Source organism: Argopecten irradians, unplaced genomic scaffold (genome assembly GCF_041381155.1).
Source record: "Argopecten irradians isolate NY unplaced genomic scaffold, Ai_NY scaffold_0927, whole genome shotgun sequence".
Classification (NCBI taxonomy): domain Eukaryota; kingdom Metazoa; phylum Mollusca; class Bivalvia; order Pectinida; family Pectinidae; genus Argopecten; species Argopecten irradians.
In genome coordinates this window covers 5,417-23,470 of record NW_027188394.1, presented here as the reverse complement: position 1 = coordinate 23,470, position 18,054 = coordinate 5,417, and the positions used below count along the sequence as shown (strand labels likewise).

The following is an 18,054-nucleotide window of genomic DNA, read 5'->3' as shown; positions in this document are numbered from 1 at the left end:
ACAGCTACTTTTAGGATTTAATTTGCCGTAAACTAATTATTATATGATATGAAAGATAACTGCAGATCTTAATCGACTTGAAAGAAAAATGATAGCATGCATTAAGGTTGTTAATGAATATTTATATGTATAAATATATCGTAAATTGACACATTCTGAAGTCTGAACTACAATGTATATTATTGTACCACGGAACACGTGTGTTTATGACATAAGATTTAGATCTACATCGTTGGTTAGAATTTTAAAAGAAAAGAGAAATATTCTTGTACATGTATTTACATGTATTTGTGATAACTCAAAATAAACAAATGCCGAAAATTATTATCAATCTTAATTTTTACAATTTACAATGTATGTTCGTATTCTGTAAAAAATTATAAAAGGGGTACTGCAGTATTTCATATGACAAGGATTTATAATTGAGGCATTAAAGATTAGACAAATGATGTATCTTATACCGACAAAGATACCACAAGTGCCGAGATATCGGGAAAAATGTCGAGGTGAAAAAAACACCCAGATATCCGATACCGCTGCAGCCTGCTGCAACAATGCACCATCATCCTTTGTGCCGAAAGCTTGCCATTTTTATCACATTTGCAGGAAAAAAAACTTAAGCATACAAAAAACTGTATACGTGCGTAAAAAAGATAAATTCAAATATAAAGAGGCGATAAGTTATAATGCAATGTTTTCAAATGGACACGCATCGAGCACGAAGCCATCGTGTTGTCACAGACGTAATCTGTTGCTCACAGTACGTCACTTCCGGTAAAAAGGGGGAATTCCCTAAAATTGAAAATTCTAAAGGTATGTTTTTGAACGGAGATTACTTTTACGCCTTTTATATGTAAAATGACGCACCGGAAAAATTTTTTGCTTCATGTTATAGTATTTGTTACGGTTAATTAATAATTTTATTTAAGGTTTGCTTCCACATTACACTACCTCTTTAATAATTTTTTTTGAAGAGATTTTCCTAAGAAGCATACAAGAACAAGAGGACATGGGAAAAAACTATCAGTGGCGTAGCTACCATTGACGCAAAAACGCAACTGCGTGCACATCAATCAATTTAAAAAAAAATCATAGTCATAACTACACGTAACCGAGACTAACATTAAACATTTTAATTTGTTACCCGAATCGCCTACTTTTTAGGTTTACTTTTTCCGGAAAATTATGTTTCCGTTCCGTTTCCAGGGTTTAAAAAGTTGGTGCGAGGTCGTGTCAGAAAATTGACGTTTTTAAGCCGAAAACCCGACATGAACAAGACACTAACAAAAACTTATATCCCACTATACACAAGATCTTTCAGATCTTAATAACGATGCTACTAACAACGGCAACAGCAGTAGGAAGCATACTTGACTATAGAGTGTTATGAAACCCAGATTGGCACACATTTTTCTTATTTTTAAGCATCTATTTTTCAGAATGCAATAAAATTCCAATTTTTGTATCAATCTTACAAATAGAGCCTATCATCTGTCTGTTGGTTTATGTTTGGAATTCTTTCTGCACGTGTTTCCATAAATAGCATCCTTGGATACAGGTCTGGAACGCACCTGCTATCAACCAGGTGCGCGTACCCAGATTGGCACACCCAGGTAAAAACAGTGAGCATAGAAAAATATCGGGATATTTCAAATATAATTTGACTTATATTGAAACTACAATACAAAAATCAACAATTAATGCCATTGAACACTTTTCTCTATATGTATTATTTGGATGATTGACGTCAAAATCAATGTAGTCATTACGCAGGTAAAATTTCATCTTTATGGTTATCACTTACCTTTCTTACATAATTTTTACGACAATATTTAGGCATATTTTGCCTTTGTAAGCTTTGTGTGTGTTTTACTGTTAAATAAACATATAAATTGCATAAGGGAAGTAACTCTTGGATGTATAAGTGCTACTCGAGCGCACCTTTGTTTCATTTCGCATGCGCACATTATCGCAGATGAAAAATTTCCATACTAGAAAATCAACATTTACTGAGGATAAAACAGCTCTGAACTATGAAACTACCAAGTAACTGACAACTAAATTGATTAAATTTGTGTTCTAGACATAGTTTTTATACCATTTCCACACTTTTTAGAGCAGACTATTGAGCGAAAAGTGGAAAACTAGAGTCATCGCACGGGGCAATATTTACCGTAACACTTGATTTCAGGTATTTTCTCAAGTTTATAGCTGGACAAAATCCCTCCTAGCTATGGTCATGTGGAAATATCACCATTAAAGAATTTCATGATGATCAGGGAATAATTATAGCAACAGCTAAAAGAAAATTTCCAAAGTGAATTAAAACGGAAGCAATATTATCGAAAAGTGTGCCATTTTGGGTAGCGTGCCAATTTGGGTAACATGACGTTAGGGCCCTAAAACCTGCGAGCATGGGTTCTGGCTACGTGGATAACGTTATTGACATTTTCGATGGGTAAAAAAAAACCGGAGGATGTTATTACAATGAACTTTGATATGTGGCTAATCTTCGTCGCTATCACAATAAAAAAGGACACAAATAAAGAGTACATTTGTATTCAATTTTTATTTCGTCCCCTTTATGCATTCAATTTAACTTTTAACTATGCCTTTTCATGTGTAGAAATGATTCAATGAGAGTATCAGCACTTGCATGCATGAAGAAATTGACTGTCTATTAAAACTCTGTTTTCTTACAAAATTATCAAAATTGCTCTAGGCCTACCATTTAATTGCAGTGTCATCAAAGACATGGCCGTGTTTGGCAAAAATACAGTACATGTTAGCATAAAGATACGACGACATTTACAATTATATAATTTCTAAATGTAGGTAACGTTAACTTTCAATCTGCAATATGAATCAATCCGTTTTCAAAAATTCGAAAAATTAGCTTTAAAATTATAAAAATATACCGTAAAATTCATCTCATTTATTCTAAATCGTATTTTTTTTCCAGAGGGGGAACCCCCCCTCCCTGACCCCTTGAAATACCAAAATTTTTCGCGCCTCCGGCGCTCGGACTACAATCTGCGTGCACATTCATTTCCTGCTAGCGACGCCACTGACTATTCAAAAACCATCCCGATGTGACGGTCAATGTAATGCATTTTACCCCATATTTTTGTCTATATAAATAAATGTAGGATGTCAGGAAATGTCTACCATCTACCTAGACTAGGACAAATACGTATCCAAGCAGTGTATATCTACATAGACATTATAAATACATGCTGAGTTCTAGGAAGTACCATTAACTATTTTAAATACATGCAATCACACGTCGTAATTTATTTAACAATATATGTAAATAGAACCATACATCCTAACAATCCAATAGGTTTTCTTTTGATGTTGGACTGGTGAGATACTGATGAGATTATACAAGAAACATGTAACCTATAACCAGAGGTCATATGAAGAAAATATTTAAGAAACAATGTTCTGGCCATATCTAGTTATCGATAGTTTGGCCTGGGTTGAATTTATCGACAACTTTGGGCTCCTCGTGGTTTTGTCAAATAGGAAAATTCCATTGAAGAAAATGGAGGAACACGCTTGTTTGGCTCCTCATATCTGTAACATTTAAGGAATTAGGAGATGTCACACCTCTGTAAGTTTTTGCTTAATTAGTTATCTTTAATTGTAAATGGTGTCAATGAGCCCATATGGCGACACATAATTATTATGCTTTCGGTTAAGATAGATATTCTGTACAGTGTAGGTCTAGCGTTACCTGTCAATTTAAAAGTTGAGTGTAAGTGCGTATCGGCTAGCTCTTGCTTTGCCGTACACCATGTTAGGTTTTATTCCACTTATATGTATTTGTATGTCGATTGACAAATATAATTTAGGTTGTTGTAAGAACACCCGATAGTTCTAGAATATTTCATGTGTTACACTGAAGTATTGCTGTCAGGTTTGTTTACATATTTTGGTTCTATAAATAGCTGTAGGCTGGCTATGCTATAGTCATATAAGTTTGTTTACATTTGTTAGCTCTATAAATAGCTGCGCACATATAGCTACATTGTAGCTATGTGTGTTACACTGTATACTCAAGTGGTAATGTTTACATCTTGTCGGTTCAATGGATATGTACTGTTAGTTTGTTTAGATTTTAATTTGCTCTAATATGCATGTACATGTAAATTTTTGTATTTGGATAAGATAATTGAAATATTTGGCCATGTATACAAGCATGTGTGTGACTACACATGCACTAACTAGTCATTTACAGGACATAGGTTGTGTCTGTAGGTTATCTAGTCAATATTATGTAATAATTGGTTTTTAGGCTTATTCGGTGTTATTGTTTATTGTAGGTTTCACCTTTACAGTAACTTTCCATTCCATGCCATTACATTACATAAGTTACAACCAAACTATGGAACCATTGGATATCTGTACCAGATACTGAATGGAACTTTTTGGATATCTGTACCAGATACTGAATAAAGATGGTGACACGTTCTGTGGACTTTTCTGTTATCCTTGTGGCAGAACAGTGAAAACAGAGTACACAACTTCAATATGGAACCTGTAACAGGAAAAATGGATCAACGAGGCACAGATGAGCAGCTGGAAGGACAAAGGATCAGGGAACTCAGCCCTAAGGCTCAGGAACTCTACATTAAGACAAATACACACTACGTAAAAAATACACAATCAATCAGCCATGAAATCCAGAAAACTATTGCGGATTTAGATACAATAGACATAAATAGGACAGCTTTATGGACCACGAAACTCACAACTTTAAGAGATAAATACAGAACCTTATCACAAGAATATCTGGGATATTTACAAAGGACGAGATCTAAGGACAGTCTTGAGGCACACCAGGAACATGTGACAAACATGGAAGCTGTAATGGAATCCATTAGGGAAGCGCTAGAATCAACTCGTAAGAAGGAAGAGGTCCCTAATGTGGAAACCAAAGACCCATCTCTGGAAGAGAGAAAGGCTGATTCTAAATCATCTGGGAATGATGTATCGAGTCAGGGAACTAGCTATAAAAGCAGTAGATCCTCACGGAAACGTGCTAAGGCGGAGGCTGCACAAGCAAGAGTACAAGTTGCTAAGAAGGAGGCGGCTTTACGTAAAAAGATGGCAGCCTTGGAGGAAGAAGGTCGGCTGGCTGAAGCTAAAAAGGTCAGAATTAAGGCTGAATATGATGCTGACCTCTTATTGCTTGCAGAGGAGAAGGAGGCTGCTGCAGCAGAGGCCGAGGCAGCTTATTTAGAGTCGGAGGATAATGTCAGTAGTCGTAAGTCTGGAGGTTCCATTCTCTCACACTCTAGTGTACCTGTAATTGATGTTCAGGAAAGGACACGTCAGTATGTCGAGAGTTTACCACTACAACAGAAAAATATTTGTAAAACTGATGGTACCGGGCTTATTAGAGGACAATCTAACCTGTCACCTCAGGCACCTCCCTTTGTACCCAATCCCACACAGCCTGCTGTAAAGTCTGACGCAGAAGCCTTTACATCTTTTCTGTTAAAAAAGGACATGTTACTCCAACGACTTTACAAATTCAACGACACGCCACAATGTTTTGATGTATGGAGGGCCAGTTTTTCTAGTGTCATCCAGGAGTTGAACGTTAACCCATTCGAACATCTGGACCTATTGGTAAAACATCTCGGAACCGATTCCTCAATTTTCGCTCAGAGTTTACGCGCTTCTAATGCTAGGAATCCGGAACGTGCCATCAAATTGATTTGGGAACGTTTAGAAGAAAGGTACGGTCGCCCAGAGATGATCGAGTTTGCGTTGAAAACTAGACTTGAAAATTTCCCAGTTTTGACGAACAAGGATTCAAAGAAACTATATGACCTTAGTGACCTCCTAGAGGAGATTCTGTCCGCAAAGGAAGACCAAAGGTTCTCGGTGCAGTTTGCTTTGTTTGACTCATCACGTGGGATTAACTGTATTGTCAACAAGCTACCTTTCAGTCTACAACAAAAGTGGGTTACCCATGCTGTGAGATACAAAAAAAGGCATAGCGTCCCTTTTCCACCTTTCTCCGTGTTTGTAGAATTTGTTCATGATATGTGTGAAGTACGCAATGATCCAGCATTTGATTTGGAATATATGCCTAAACACGGAAAGGACAAGTCCTCCAATCGGCGTAAGAACGATAAAGTGTTTGTGTAGATCCAGCCGTAAGACCGATATTCATGATGGATCAGCAGAGGTCTCTAAAAAACAAACAGGTGAGATGTTACATACATAATGCGGGTCATGCTTTATCTGAGTGCAAAGAATTCGGTTCAAAGACATGGGAACAACGCCGTGCCATATTGAAGAGCAAGGGCGTATGCTATAAATGTTTGGCTTCTACGGACCATATGTCATCCAAATGTCCAATACAGGTGTCATGTGGAAAATGTGAAAAGAAAAATCATTTGACAGTCATGCATTGCGACACACCTGTGAAGTCTCATGGCGGGGAGTCTGAGGAAGCTAAGATACATGTTTCTACAATACGTACCGTTGTAAGCCGGAAAGAGTTCAAAGGTCAGTCATGCGGCAAAATTGTGCTTGTTGACGTGCTAGCACCTAGTTCGTCTATGGGGAAAGTACAAGTATACGCGCTGTTGGATGATCAGAGCAACAGATCATTAATATCACCTGAACTTTGCAACATGATAGGCATTACTGGAGAGACAATCGAGTACACCTTACAGTCATGCTCAGGTCGTACCTCGATGATTGGACAACGCGTAAGTGGGGTATCTATTCAGTCCGTCAGTACATTGGAACATATTGATTTGCCTGATTTGATAGAATGCAACTACATTCCACAGGATTTGAATGAAATTCCCACACCAGACGTCGCGAATGGATATTCTCACCTCAAGGAAATTGCACCTTTTCTACAGCCACTGAATCCAAGTTGTGGAATTCACATGTTGATTGGCCGTGATGTGCCTGAAGCTCATCATGTAAAACATCAAATTATTGGGCCTAAAGGTCAACCTTTTGCGCAAGAACTTTCATTAGGCTGGGTGATTATTGGAAAAGTATGCCTTGGGAAGTTTCACCAACCTGATGTCTTACATGTTTACAAAACCACTGTCGGCATCGATGGAAGAGGCACACTCATGAATGCTTGTGAAAATAGGCGAAGCATTTTGGAACACAATGACAGTTGGAAGTGCAATGACATTTTCCATAAGACTCCTGATGACAACAAGATTGGTCTTTCAGCTGACGACCGCCAGTTTGTCAAATTAATGGAATCAGATTTGACCAAGGATTCATCAGGAAAGTGGATGGCCCCCTTGCCTTTTAGGGAGCCCAAGAGTACCCTTCCAAACAACAGGAACCAAGTTTTGCACCGCGCAAAATTATTTGACAAGAGTCTACAACAGAATGTATTGAAACGACAACATATGGTGGAATTTATGGACAAAGTCTTCAAGAGTGGAGCTGCTGAGGTTGCCGTGGAGACAGACAAGGAAAAGTGGTATTTGCCTTTGTTTGGAGTGTATCATCCTCGGAAACCAAACCAAATTCGTGGAGTTTTTGACTCGTCCATAGTGTATGAAGGAAAGTCCTTAAATGAAGCATTGTTGTCTGGACCTAATTTGACAAATAGCATAGTTGGCGTATTATTACGATTCAGATGTGATGAGTTTGCCATCAGTGCAGACATCGAACAAATGTTTTACCGCTTTCTGGTCACACCAGATCATCGCAGATACTTACGTTTTTTCTGGTACCAGGAAAACAAACCCGACCTACCTCTCGTAGAGTACCAAATGAGAGTCCATGTTTTTGGTAATCGGCCTTCACCTGCGGTGGCCACATATGGATTGCGACACGCAGTAAGGAATGCAGACAAAGATGTCAGAGAACATGTACACAGAGACTTCTATGTAGATGACGCGTTTAGCTCACTTCCTACACGCGAGAAGGCCATTAGTCTTCTTACTAGAACCCAGAAAGCGCTTAGAGAAGAGGGCGACATACGCCTGCACAAGATCGCCTCAAATGACATTGAGGTCATGAATGAATTCCCTAAGGATGACCTCAACAAAGATCTTAAGGATCTCAACCTTGAAGAAGACAGCTTGCCTCAACAGCAAAGTCTCGGTTTGAAATGGGACCTACATTCAGATGTTTTTCAGTTCTCAGCCCCGGAGACACACAAACCTTTCTCGAGGCGTGGATTGCTTTCAGCTATGAACTCGGTATATGATCCATTAGGCTTTTTAGCTCCTTTCTCGGTTAGTGGAAAGATGCTTCTTAGAGAAGTATGTGCCAAGGGAGCTAACTGGGATGATGAACTGCCTTCACATTTTTTAGAACCATGGAATGCATGGAATAAAGCTCTCAGACAGTTGCACGGATATCGGGTCCCAAGGATGTTTGTTAAGTCATCATTCAGTAAGTTGGAGAACCCTATGGTGTACGTCTACACGGATGCCTCAGAAAAGGGCATAGCCGCCGTGGCTTATTTGGTAGCTGATTTGGAGAGCAGGAAAGATATGGGATTCATCATGGGTAAAGCTAAAGTAGCCCCAAAGAGTGGACATAGCATCCCTAGGCTTGAACTTTGTGGAGCAGTACTTGGCGTGGAGCTAGGTCAATGTGTTTCGGAACATTTGGACATACCATCATCCATGATACAATATTTTACAGACAGCAAAGTAGTGTTAGGCTACATATACAATAGGTCACGGAGATTCTACACCTATGTTAGCAACAGAGTGGCACGTATTCATGACTTTTCTGAACCAGATCAGTGGAACTACATCCAAACGGATATGAACCCTGCTGACGCGGCCACTCGACCGGCCTTACAGGATGTGGGCTCAGCATTAGAAAAATGGCACTCACTCGGACCGAGCTACAGTTTACATGATACCAATGACAAGGAGGATTGTGACTTTGACTTACAGGACCCAGACAAGGATGAGGAAGTGAGACCTGAAGTTGTAGTGAAATCAACATCAGTGAATTTGGAATCATCCATACCTGGCAGATCAGATTCTGAGGTATTTGAAACATACTCGTCTTGGAAGAGATTAGTAACCTCATACGCCATCCTCATTCATATTGTCAGAACCTTTAGGAAAGAAACCAAATGTGGTTATACAACATGGCATGTCTGCAAGGAGAGTACCTCACCTGAGACACTAAAGGCAGCAAAGGACCTTTTGATCGCAAAAGTACAGGAAAAAGTCTATTCAAAGGAAATTAGAGCACTAAAGGAAGGAAAACGCATACCAAGAGACAGTCACATACTCACCCTCTCTCCATATTTGGATGATAAAGGACTTCTTCGGCTTGGAGGACGTATGCGCCACTTAAGAGACAAAGTTGGATTAGAGTCCGTCAATCCACTCATCATACCCACTAAGTGTCACGTCGCAAAACTACTTGTTCAACACTATCATGAGCAAACCTTTCATCAAGGACGACACTTCACGGAAGGCTCATTACGCTCTAATGGTTTTTGGGTTGTCGGAGCAAAAAGGCTTGTTGCATCTGTGATAGGCAAATGTGTACCTTGTAGGAAACTCAGAGGTCCTTTCATGAACCAGCGTATGGCGGACTTACCTGAAGAAAGGCTAACTCCAGGACCTCCGTTCACTAACGTTGGAGTTGATGTGTTCGGCCCATGGGAAATTGTAACTAGGAAAACGCGAGGTGGGGCAGCCAACAACAAGAGATGGGCAGTTATGTTTACATGCATGACAACACGCGCAACGCACATTGAGGTCATTGAGGATATGAGTGCATCATGTTTCATAAATGCACTTACTCGCTTAATCGCTATTCGAGGACCTGTGAAGATATTGTGGTCGGACAGAGGGACCAATTTCATTGGTGCTGCATCGCTATTGAAAGCGAACGTGATTCATGTTGAGGATCCATTATTCAAGGAACATCTAGTACGCCAGGGTATTGTATGGCGTTTCAACTCTCCTCATTCCTCCCATATGGGTGGGATATGGGAAAGGCCTATTGGGATAGCGAGGAGAATATTGGAGAGCATGTTGACGAATCGAACATTCAAACAACTAACGCACGAGGTACTGTGCACGTTTATGTATGAGGTGGCTGCAGTGATGAACTCCAGACCATTGGTTGCAGTGGAAAGTGATGCGCAAGATCCGCTTGTGCTTTCGCCTAGTATATTACTGACTCAGAAACAAGGTGAACCTCTTGAACACACATCAAACCTGAGTCTTAAGGAGATGTACACTTCACAATGGAAACAGGTACAAATTCTTTCTGACATATTTTGGAAGCAGTGGAGATCACGTTATCTAGACACGTTACAGCCCAGAAGGAAGTGGAAAACTGAACAACCTGATCCGCAAATCAACGACTTAGTTCTGATAAAGGACGCGAACGTTGCACGAGGCAATTGGCCAGTTGGTGTCATCACGAAACTTTTTCCGAGCAAGGACAAGAAAGTTAGGAAATGTGAAGTTCGCGTTGTGAATTCAAAGGGTGAAAGCTCTTCGTATACGCGACCGATCGCAGACTTTGTGATGTTATTCTCGGAGAATGACGCCTGAACATTCTTCGATTTGTGACAGACTTGCTGGTTTGTACTGCCTTTTTAGCAGTCCTGTCAATGTATGATTTATTGAATGACATTAATTTGAACATTTATAATTGATTCAGGATATTTATATATCTGTTTCATTTTGGTGCATTGGGCCAATGTAGGCAAGTAGTCTAGTTATTTTTCTATATGCTTGTTATTGCAGTAGGTATGTTGTGATGTATTTTTGTTAGTAAGAGTGATGTCACATGTGACATCAGACGGGGAGTGTTCTGGCCATATCTAGTTATCGATAGTTTGGCCTGGGTTGAATTTATCGACAACTTTGGGCTCCTCGTGGTTTTGTCAAATAGGAAAATTCCATTGAAGAAAATGGAGGAACACGCTTGTTTGGCTCCTCATATCTGTAACATTTAAGGAATTAGGAGATGTCACACTCTGTAAGTTTTTGCTTAATTAGTTATCTTTAATTGTAAATGGTGTCAATGAGCCCATATGGCGACACATAATTATTATGCTTTCGGTTAAGATAGATATTCTGTACAGTGTAGGTCTAGCGTTACCTGTCAATTTAAAAGTTGAGTGTAAGTGCGTATCGGCTAGCTCTTGCTTTGCCGTACACCATGTTAGGTTTTATTCCACTTATATGTATTTGTATGTCGATTGACAAATATAATTTAGGTTGTTGTAAGAACACCCGATAGTTCTAGAATATTTCATGTGTTACACTGAAGTATTGCTGTCAGGTTTGTTTACATATTTTGGCTCTATAAATAGCTGTAGGCTGGCTATGCTATAGTCATATAAGTTTGTTTACATTTGTTAGCTCTATAAATAGCTGCGCACATATAGCTACATTGTAGCTATGTGTGTTACACTGTATACTCAAGTGGTAATGTTTACATCTTGTCGGTTCAATGGATATGTACTGTTAGTTTGTTTAGATTTTAATTTGCTCTAATATGCATGTACATGTAAATTTTTGTATTTGGATAAGATAATTGAAATATTTGGCCATGTATACAAGCATGTGTGTGACTACACATGCACTAACTAGTCATTTACAGGACATAGGTTGTGTCTGTAGGTTATCTAGTCAATATTATGTAATAAATTGGTTTTTAGGCTTATTCGGTGTTATTGTTTATTGTAGGTTTCACCTTTACAGTAACTTTCCATTCCATGCCATTACATTACATAAGTTACAACCAAACTATGGAACCATTGGATATCTGTACCAGATACTGAATGGAACTTTTTTTGGATATCTGTACCAGATACTGAATAAAGATGGGTGACACGTTCTGTGGACTTTTCTGTGTTATCCTTGTGGCAGAACAGAACATCAGTGATGTTTCAGCTAAATTGCTGATTAAACCTGAGATTAAGTTCAAAATGCGTTTTCAAGAAGGTAGCTGTTGGGTCCCATTTTCGAATTAAACAAATTAACACACAATAGGAATTGCGAGACCCATAAATCTAAATGGTCATGTATGGAATTAAGATCTTTCAGATTTTCACCTTCTTCGGAATCCCCAACTTATGAAGTGTTCTTGAATTGCATATGGCAGCCCATTGATTTCTTCTGCAGGCTGTTTCGTCAGCAGAATTGCCACATGTATATGCTTGTGTTTTAAAACAAAATTTCTGTGCAAATATTGATATTTAAAAAAAGATAATATGGTGACTTAAAGGCCCACTACCTTTCAGAAAAGTTTTAAAAATGTATGTAAAACGAGATTGATAATTTTGTAGATTCGCAAATATTATTTTTAACTTACCGTTATAATCATCGCTACGGCGACGTATTAGGGCCACTACATAATTTTAATTATCTTGTACGCACAAGTTATTATCTTGTACGAACAAGTTATATCTTGTACGTACAATTTAGTATCTTGTACGTACAATTAAGTATCTTGTACGTACAAGTTACTACATGTACATCGCATTCTGAACAATTTGATTAAAATAAATTAAATGTTATAACGCTGACTATCACTGTGACACGCAGCAAAACTTCACTCTTTACATAGATTACGGATCAATTTGCTTTTAAATTTTGTTTCGGAAAGGTAGAGTGGGCCTTAAAGGTCCACTACCTTTCCGGAGAAAGCATAAACATTTCTTAAAGGCCCATTACCTTTCCAAAACGGCTTTTAATTTTTAAAATGGGAATGTAAAACGAGATCGATTATTTTGTAGAGTCGCAAAAGTTATTAACTACACTCATCCTCATCTTCAGAAAATTTTAATTTAAATAAATAAAATGTTAATTTTCATAACGCGGGTCGTCTTATGTTTCCCGCCGTCGTCCTAAATACCGCACAGTAGTTGAATATTACTGCGTCAGACGGCAAAACAGCGAAATGAATCTCCACAGTTATCATTATTACGCAGGAAATCTTGCATATGTTTGATGTTGTTACCTCATCTTAGGCCATGGATAGGCATTTTCGTTTGTTATTAGTGTTTTTAAGAAACCTTTAAATTTTGCTTCGGAAAGGTAGTGGGCCTTTAATAACATTGATAACGTCAGAAAATATATACCGATGGCCTAAGATGAGGTTACAATACCAAACAAATGCAAGATTTCCTGCGTAATATATGACAAACATTGAAGAGTCCTGTCGCTGTGCGGTGATAGCCAACTACCGCGCGGTATTTAGGACGAAGGCGGGAAACATAAAACGACCCGCGTTATGAAAATTAAAATCTTATTTATTTTAATAAAATTATTCAGAAGTGGCGATTAATACGTATAGTATTAACGGTAAGTTAATAACTTTTGCGACTCTACAAAATCAACGATCCCATTTTAAAAATCAAAAGCCGTTTCGAAAAGGTAGTAGGCCTTTAAATGCACTGATTTGTGTGGAATAGTGGCTAATTAAATAAGGATCCTCGTCCAGTAATTACACAGTGTATGAACGGAAGTGTATAGTATTAGTTGTTTTTTGTATGGTCCAGGGGTGTAGAGATCGTAAATGATCGGAACCCCTGGAGTATCGAGGATGATCGATACAGACGCACATATATATTAATTTTACAAAGGTAGATTGGATGATCATCACCATTATTAATCAGCCTATATGTGTTTTTTATATTTATTATTCAAATATGTGAGCATGTGTGCAATTTGACCACGAACGTCATTATCAGGAAATTTTGATTGTTCTTTTTGTGTCTTGATAATGGGACGGAATCGCCTCGAAAATGTCCATACTAATGGTATTATTCTTTTCCCTGTAAGGTATATTTGCACCCAACATATATTTACGCGTGCGATTAGAATTTAATTACTTCGCTGGTGATTGGAAATTGTGAAAATCAATCGCCGCAACAATGGCATTACAGTAAAAAAGTTTAAATCGCGAAATCGAATCCCCGTGGAATAACGTTAGACATGAAAATAATTTTGTAAGTGAACAGCCATTTCCAGCGTAAGAGAAATAAGGATATAAACCGTAAAGGTATTTTTCTTTTTATGATTTCTAGAAGTATTGTATTTCTGTCAGAAATTCTGACATTTATAATTTAAAGTAATGACTAGTTCAATGGATATCAAAGGTATACCTTAAGTTATCAAACGTGGATGCATTCGTTTGGCATTTTTGTTGTGACTATATAGGATCTGTGCAATAAAGATGACTACCCCTGTACCCTAGCTAGTGTATACAATTGAGATAACACAGTTAAGTTGATTTTGTGAATTCTAGTGAGATAGCTATCAGGAGCACTTTTTTATAAACCTGAGTAAAATTGCATACATATATAACACGGCGACAAAACCAAAGATGTACATCCGCCAGCAAAATCTATACATCGTGAGCCAGTTATCAAACCCATGCAAGAGACCTATACAAAAGTTATAACTGATCAACCAGCAACTTCAAAATACGATTAATAAAATGGGACTCAAGTCCGTTTACGTCATAAGGTGTTTATTCAGCAATGAAACACGGTCAGAAAAGACACACAAAGTAAATTTAGATCTAGACAATGATTATATAGGTGACATACTGACACATACATGAACAAGTATCGCGGAGTATCGTGATTTACATCAGGTGTTGAGCGAAATAAATGTTCCTCATTTCTATGTGACCGACGGTGTGAAAGGAGTAGGGACTCAGCCGATTGTGTTTTTAACTATGAACAGCTTACCCTTTCTCTAGCAATTGTAGATTTCTGGAATAATTTGAGGTAAGTTAGCGATTACACGTAAGTGAGGAAGGCCAATGTACAAATGTCTTATATCGATCGTCAGACGCGCTGGAGGGGTAAATAACAGGGATGTATTTTCGGATGAATTTCCATGTGCGCAGGACGTCCAGACCCATCAACCCGAACTACATGTACATATTGGTCGAAATTGGACGAACCACGATGATAACACCGGTCTTTTTCCATTTGAGGGGATAGCTAATGGGGTCCGAACTTGGTTTTGGATACGCACATGATCCTCCAACTACCAGTGGCGAAAGACGGTTTAGGGTGTCGGACCAACGATTCGCTATCACGCATAGTGTCGGTTGTCGTAACGCTTCTTCGCGGGCTGCTAAGGGTTTCCATCCATGTGTTCCCATTGTGGAATGTAAACGCATCAGTGTCAAGATCCTCCCACTGGTGCTTGTATTGCCGATGATCATCGCCTTCACTGTTTTGACTCTCCCACTTCAGCGTAACAGTTACTATGGGAAAGGCGACAGATGATAGGCGATCGGTGAACGCCCCAGTTTTCGAGGAATCGTCGTGTGCTCACTCATGGCAGTGAACTCGGGACCTCCATCTGAGCACAGGGCCTCGTTACTAATGATGATATATATAAGATAGGTCACGTCTGTTTACATACATTACACAAGGGAAGAAGCTCCGCCATTGGGCTGGCTAGGGGCGCCAATTTCAAACGAATATTAACAACACTTACTTTTGTTATATCTTCGTCGAAACTGTTGCTATCGTTTCATTATATGTTCTAGTTTTTGTATCCACAGTAGTTTCGTGTTCGTTCTAAGATCTTAACCGCATTTTAAAGCAATTTTGACGAGAGGTTACAAATATCCCGCCCTGTCCAGCTTCCATTGGACCGGAAGTTGCGCAATATCGTTCGGACGTTTCTAGACTGTACCATTCTGAAGTAATATGAATGCCGATGCACATGGAAAGACTAGTTCCGCAGCGAATATATATTTGGCGCAATATCTTGAAAAGCAATGTATGATATTGTATCTTGGTAAGTTTTCGATGTTTTAAGCGTTGAATTAATTGATACAAATTGTCAGAATTCTTTATGACATGAAAGGGACCTTATAGTCTCGTGTACGTTTAGTACCAATGATATTGCGCAACTTCCGGTCTAATGGAAGCTGGACAGGGCGGGATATTTGTAACCTCTCGTCAAAATTGCTTAAAATGCGGTTAAGATCGTAGAACGAACACGAAACTACTGTGGATACAAAAACTAGAACATATAATGAAACGATAGCAACAGTTTCGACGAAGATATAACAAAAGTAAGTGTTGTTAATATTCGTTTGAAAATTGGCGCCCCTAGCCAGCCAAATGGCGGAGCTTCTTCCCTTGTGTAATGTATGTAAATAGACATGACCTATCTTATATATATCATCATTAGTAACGAGGCCCTGTGATCTGAGGCTAGTTGATCTGGAATGCCAAAAGTAACAAATGTCCTTCGGAGGCTTTCTATCAAGCCGCTAGAACCATCGGACGCTTTCTCCACTATTGGCCAGTTAGAATAACGAACGACTATAACGAGATAGTTGCATCCCATGTAATGAAAGTAGCCGGCGCATACACATTGGAACGGATAGTCAGGCGTGGTGCACTCGGGTTCGACGGGGCGATACGATTGCAGTGATTACATGATGCCCGAACCGACGCGATAGCAGGTGTGATCCCAGGCCAGAATATTGAAGTCTCAGCTCTTGAAGTCATAGATGTAACCCCCTGATGTGCTGAATGTAGAGAGGCCAATATTTCCTGTCGAAGTGATGGTGGAATGACTATTCACTCCTTGTAAAGAACCACACCATCTACTGTATGAAGGTCATCACGGAGTGTGAAATATTCCTGTAGTGACTTCGGAAGTTCATGCCGATCGTTCGGCATACCGGATTCTATCAACGCGTGTAACGCCTGCATGTTGTCATCGCTTGTGGTGGCTGTTTTGACACGATCCCATGTTACGGAACGTAAATCGATGGCATTCAGTGTTGTAAAAGCTGCCGCTATGACATGTTCCCCGACAAAAGCTAATCCGGAGGACGGTGTGCGTAAACCATGTAGTACACCGAAGTCAGTGGTTGATGAGAACATAGTTGCAACGTCATCTTCGAGAACGAGTTTATCTGTATCGCCAATAGGATGTCTGGAGATTCAATCAGCAGCGCGATGTCGTATGCCAGATACGTGTTGCATTCTAAACCGATAACGTTGTGTCTTTTCCTGAGGTTGCGAAGTCTATTGTTCGGAACATTTTCCAAAGATCTATCTCCATATAGCTATGATCAAGTTGTCGCACCCGAGAACGAAGTGTCGAACCTTATCTAGAGCATCCGCTACGGCTAAAGCTTCTCCCTCAACTGGAGTGTAGCGCATTTCCGCGGCGTGCGTGAACCGACTTCCGACAAGTGTTACTTTCCATCCATCGCGACAGCACAGGGAACTATCATTGGTACACGTACAGTGTTTTTGTAGCAACCAAAATCCTATTCCAGACTTCGAATAATTCGTCGCGAGGGACGTTGGTTTACTTGGATCGAAAATTAGAACACCCATTTTAATTTCGTTTGCGATGACGATTTTAGATTCATCGAATATTCGTTGAAGATCTTCAGTCCACTTAAATGGTTGATCAGGCTTGAGTAATTCACGAAATGGATGCATGTTCTCGGCCATGCTGAAGGCGTATGATACCTGATTGACTTGTGCGAACCATGATCGCATACCTGTGATATTCTTCGGCGTAGGGAAGTCCAAGATAGCACGTAAATATTTCTGTGATGGTCGAACACTATCGCTGGTGATTTCAAATCCCGCGAATTCTACAATGTCTTCTGCGAATAGGAACTTCTCAGGATTGAGGGTTATCCCGTTACGGCCTTATATGTCAAGCCACTGTACAGCCTGAAAGAAGCTCTCCTCAACAGTGTCGGACGACAAGAGCACATCGTCGACACACTTGGTTTTGTTAGGGATATCCGAGACAAGTTCGTCATAACGTCTAGTATACCCGTCGCCTGATGCGATGTAGCCTTGGGGCGCAGTTCTGTAACGGTACCTTCCCAAAAGTGTAATGAATGTAGTCAGGTGTCTGTCCTCCTCGCGAATTGGTACACTGTGATAACCGTTCCAAGCATCGAATAATGTCTTCTTTCCGTGTGGAATAGATCGCGCTTGGAGGAATCGTGAAAGAGTGTGGTGAGTCTCGCGAGTGGCATGCGCGTTTAAGGGTTGGAAATCTACGGTGCGTCGAGGTGTACCGTTCTTTTTCG

At 39.5% G+C, this 18,054-nt stretch overlaps 2 protein-coding genes across 2 annotated transcripts; one reads left to right on the top strand and one right to left on the bottom strand.

The window, feature by feature from the left end:
• The first annotated feature begins 6,219 nt into the window (after positions 1-6,219).
• On the top strand, positions 6,220-11,792 carry LOC138313782 (uncharacterized). The gene is made up of 2 exons (XM_069254079.1): positions 6,220-10,977; positions 11,691-11,792. Exon 1 carries the CDS (start codon positions 6,360-6,362, stop codon positions 10,545-10,547), a length of 4,188 nt encoding a protein of 1,395 aa, XP_069110180.1. The 5' UTR covers positions 6,220-6,359; the 3' UTR covers positions 10,548-10,977; positions 11,691-11,792.
• A 4,775-nt stretch (positions 11,793-16,567) lies between these two features.
• LOC138313783 (uncharacterized) lies at positions 16,568-17,458 on the bottom strand. Its single transcript, XM_069254080.1, has 2 exons — positions 17,082-17,458; positions 16,568-16,928 (listed from the first exon to the last, which is right to left on the bottom strand). The coding sequence occupies exons 1-2, from the start codon at positions 17,456-17,458 to the stop codon at positions 16,568-16,570; spliced, it is 738 nt and encodes a 245-aa protein (XP_069110181.1).
• Positions 17,459-18,054: the final 596 nt, after the last annotated feature.

Coding starts and splice junctions, on each gene's coding strand:
- LOC138313783 (XM_069254080.1), bottom strand. CDS start 17,458: ATGGCCGAGAACATGCATCCATTTCGTGAATTACTCAAGCCTGATCAA. Junction 16,929..17,081: donor GTTCGACACTTCGTTCTCGG/GTGCGACAACTT, acceptor TTGAATCTCCAG/ACATCCTATTGGCGATACAG.
- LOC138313782 (XM_069254079.1), top strand. CDS start 6,360: ATGTCATCCAAATGTCCAATACAGGTGTCATGTGGAAAATGTGAAAAG.